General features: G+C 66.8%; 1 protein-coding gene across 1 annotated transcript in view; it reads right to left on the reverse strand.

The window, feature by feature from the left end:
• ZYX (zyxin) overlaps positions 1-2,882 on the reverse strand; it is a gene marked incomplete at its 3' end in the record, with an annotated part of 38,387 nt that overhangs the window by 2,096 nt on the left and 33,409 nt on the right. Inside the window, exons 2-5 of the mRNA XM_045288905.1 lie at positions 2,746-2,830; positions 2,450-2,652; positions 2,262-2,354; positions 1,673-2,173 (exon numbers count right to left, since the gene is read on the reverse strand). Coding sequence (XP_045144840.1) covers positions 1,673-2,173; positions 2,262-2,354; positions 2,450-2,652; positions 2,746-2,830 — 882 coding nt within the window. The remainder of the gene's footprint in view (positions 1-1,672; positions 2,174-2,261; positions 2,355-2,449; positions 2,653-2,745; positions 2,831-2,882) is intronic.

The raw sequence follows: 2,882 nt of genomic DNA on the forward strand, positions 1-2,882 counted from the left end.
GACGCCCCCTCACCCCAAGGCCCTCCAAGGGTTCCCCCACTCACCATCGTCCGCCCAGAGCCACTGGTGCCCCTCCAATATGCCCCGGGGCTTCCCCAGGTCCCTGCACCCCGGCACTGCCCCCACCTGGCCCTCCAGTGGCCCCCATCCTCCTGATTCTCCTCCAGCTCCCCACCTCCTCTCGCGCCCTGTGCATCTCCCGCGCCGCGCCGACCCCCGCGCCCCTCCCCTGGCACTCGTACCTTCGGGCGGCGGAGGGGGCGCCTCGCCCACCCGGCCCATCTGTGCGCGCTGCGCCCCGGCCGCCGCGGAGGGCTCGCAGTCCCCGGGCCGGAAGGGGTTCACTTTGGGCTTGGGGGCCACCACCGGGGCGAACTTCTTCTGCGGCGCGTAGAAGGATGGCGCCGAGACGGCGACGGCGGGCGGTGGGCGCGGGGCAGCCATGCCGCCGAGGGCAGCGCGCTAGCTCGGGGTCCCGGCCGCCCGGCGCCGCGCTCAGCTCCCCTCCCTACATCGCAGTCCCCGAATGCCCCCCCACAGAACATGGCAGCCCAGGACAACCTGTTCAATTCCAGCCAGAAACCCACCCTCCATCACTGGAAGAACTTCTTGCTCAACTCTTGCTCAACACGTTCCCAGCAGGCCCCCTCCAGCTCATTTCCCCTTCTGGACTTCCCTAATCTGGCTCAGGGCCTGCACGCCTGCCCAGCCTCCTCCGCCTCCACTGCTTATCAGCCCAGCAACTGGGGCGAGCGCCTTCCTCTGTACAGTCACCACCAGGAGCCCATTGTCCACAGGCCAGGGTCACTGTGGCTGGCCTGGGTGGACCCACTCCTCTGCAGGGGACACTCCCCAAAGCCTCTGGAAGCCTGCTTTCAGTTCCCCCAATGACCAGAAAAACCATACCGCCTCCAAGGCCTCACAGCCCTCCGTGTCCCCTCCTCCAGGGCTGTTCGTCCCCACTGAGCCTGCCCGCTTCTCCAACCACCCGGTGTGCCCCTGCCCTGGGGAGGCACTCATGAACTCCCTCTGGCCCCACCCTGGAAGGCATACCAGCTCCATCCACAAGCCTCACCCAGCCTGCAGCCCCACAGACCAGTGCTCCCAGGCAGCTGGCCTCCCTCTGCCGTGGCTCTGTTCACACCGACTTAACAATCACCTGGTCGGTGGGGGCATGACCTTACTGCCGGCCAGACCCTGGGCACTGGCAGCAGGCTCTCCTGGAGTCACCACTTCTGCCCAGTGCAGACCTGTCTGAGGAGCTCGTGCACTCCGAATCAAAGCTAACTAACTGCAGACTCCGTGTCCCCTGACTCGCTCACCTAGGGTCGCCCAGATGGATGCAGTCCCCAGAACCCCCAGTGCCCACCCTCGGAGGCCCAGGGTCTCTCATTGTCCTGCAGGCCTGGCACAGGAGCTCAGCAGTATGAAGCTGGCTGTGCCACCCAGGCACAATTCCCAGATGGCTGAGGGTGGGAGAGCAAACGCAGGAGAAGGGGAAGGACCAGGCAGGAGCGGTGACCTGTCCCCTAGCCCAGGAGGACCTCACCCAAACCAGACCTTGGCAGACCCTTCCTCTAGAGAGCCTTCCTCTTCTAGCCATCCCCACCCACCACCCCAATGCCACTCGACCTCCACTGCCAACCCCCGACGTCAGCTGGGCCCCCCTCACCTGATTTGGAGCCGGCTGTGGGGGCACTGGGGGCTGCTTTTCCTGGACACGGGGCTTCTCCCTATGCTGTGCGAAGGTGACACTAGGGGGCTGGGGGGAGCCTGCACCCACAGGAGAGGGTGCTTCAGGGGGCCCCAGCTTCTGACTGGCCTGGGACGACAGTCCACCTGGGGTTCCAGGGCTGAACTTGGGGGTCACAGGGAACTTGGGGGCCGCTGGAGAAAACTTGGGAGGGGCTGGGGGACCTCGGGGCTGGATATGGGTTGGGGGCACAGGCTGGGGCTGAACCTGGACCTGGACCTTGGGCCAGGCCTGGGAGGGGATAGAGACCTGTGTCTGGCTCTGGGGAGGGGAAGGGGCCGGGACGGGGGCTGGGGCTTGGGAACCAGGTGGGGTCTTCCACGGAGGCAGGGGTGCTACGCCCCCAGTTGCAGGTCTAGGGCTGGCTTTGGGGATGAATGGTGATGTGGTGACGGGTGGGGGTACGTATCCAGAGGCCACCTGCAGGGAAGACAGAGGGGAGAGTGGGGTTGGAGCTGGACAAGGGGCAGTCAGGGACACCCCCCCCAGCTCCTCCCAGACGCCTCACCCTGGCCTTGAAGGGGTCATTCTTGGTCATGTCGTCCAGCAAGGAGGAGAGCGAGTCCATCTCCAGGTCAATGCTGCTCACCTTCTCCCTGGGCTGAGGTCAGCGTCTGAACTAAAGCCCTGCACCCCCTCCCAGCCAGCCAGTCACTCCTCCCCAGCCCCCAGCCCCCAGCGGCCCCAGCCCCCTACCTGAACAGGCAACGCTGGGGTCGCCTCAGTCCCTCCCTCATCCTCCAATGGGGGGGGTGGGGCCGGGAAGATGTCATCGTCGGGGGGCGCAGAGGGGAAAAGCTCATCGATGGGGGGAGGGGGCGGCGGGAAGGGGCCTCCAAGGGCGCCCTCCTCTGAGTCATCACAGTCCCCCAGGGGTGGAGGAGGCGGTAAGGGAAAGTCTGGTGGGAGGGAGAGAGGGGGTCGTCAGTGGGGACTCCTCTGGCTGCCACAAAGGCCCCTCCTCCACAGCCACAGCCCAGCCCCCACCCAACTTTCGTGGGTCTGCGCAGCCTGGCACGGGAAGCCGGGCGCCGGGTCAGCCGAGGGCACCCGAAGCGCTGAGCGCCCGTTACACCTCTGAGTGTGCGGCCCGAGGGGAGAGTCTGGGCCCCACCAGCCCCGCGGGCTT

This window comes from Echinops telfairi, unplaced genomic scaffold (genome assembly GCF_000313985.2).
Source record: "Echinops telfairi isolate 266 unplaced genomic scaffold, ASM31398v2 ScPeMD7_23;HRSCAF=83, whole genome shotgun sequence".
NCBI lineage: Eukaryota > Metazoa > Chordata > Mammalia > Afrosoricida > Tenrecidae > Echinops > Echinops telfairi.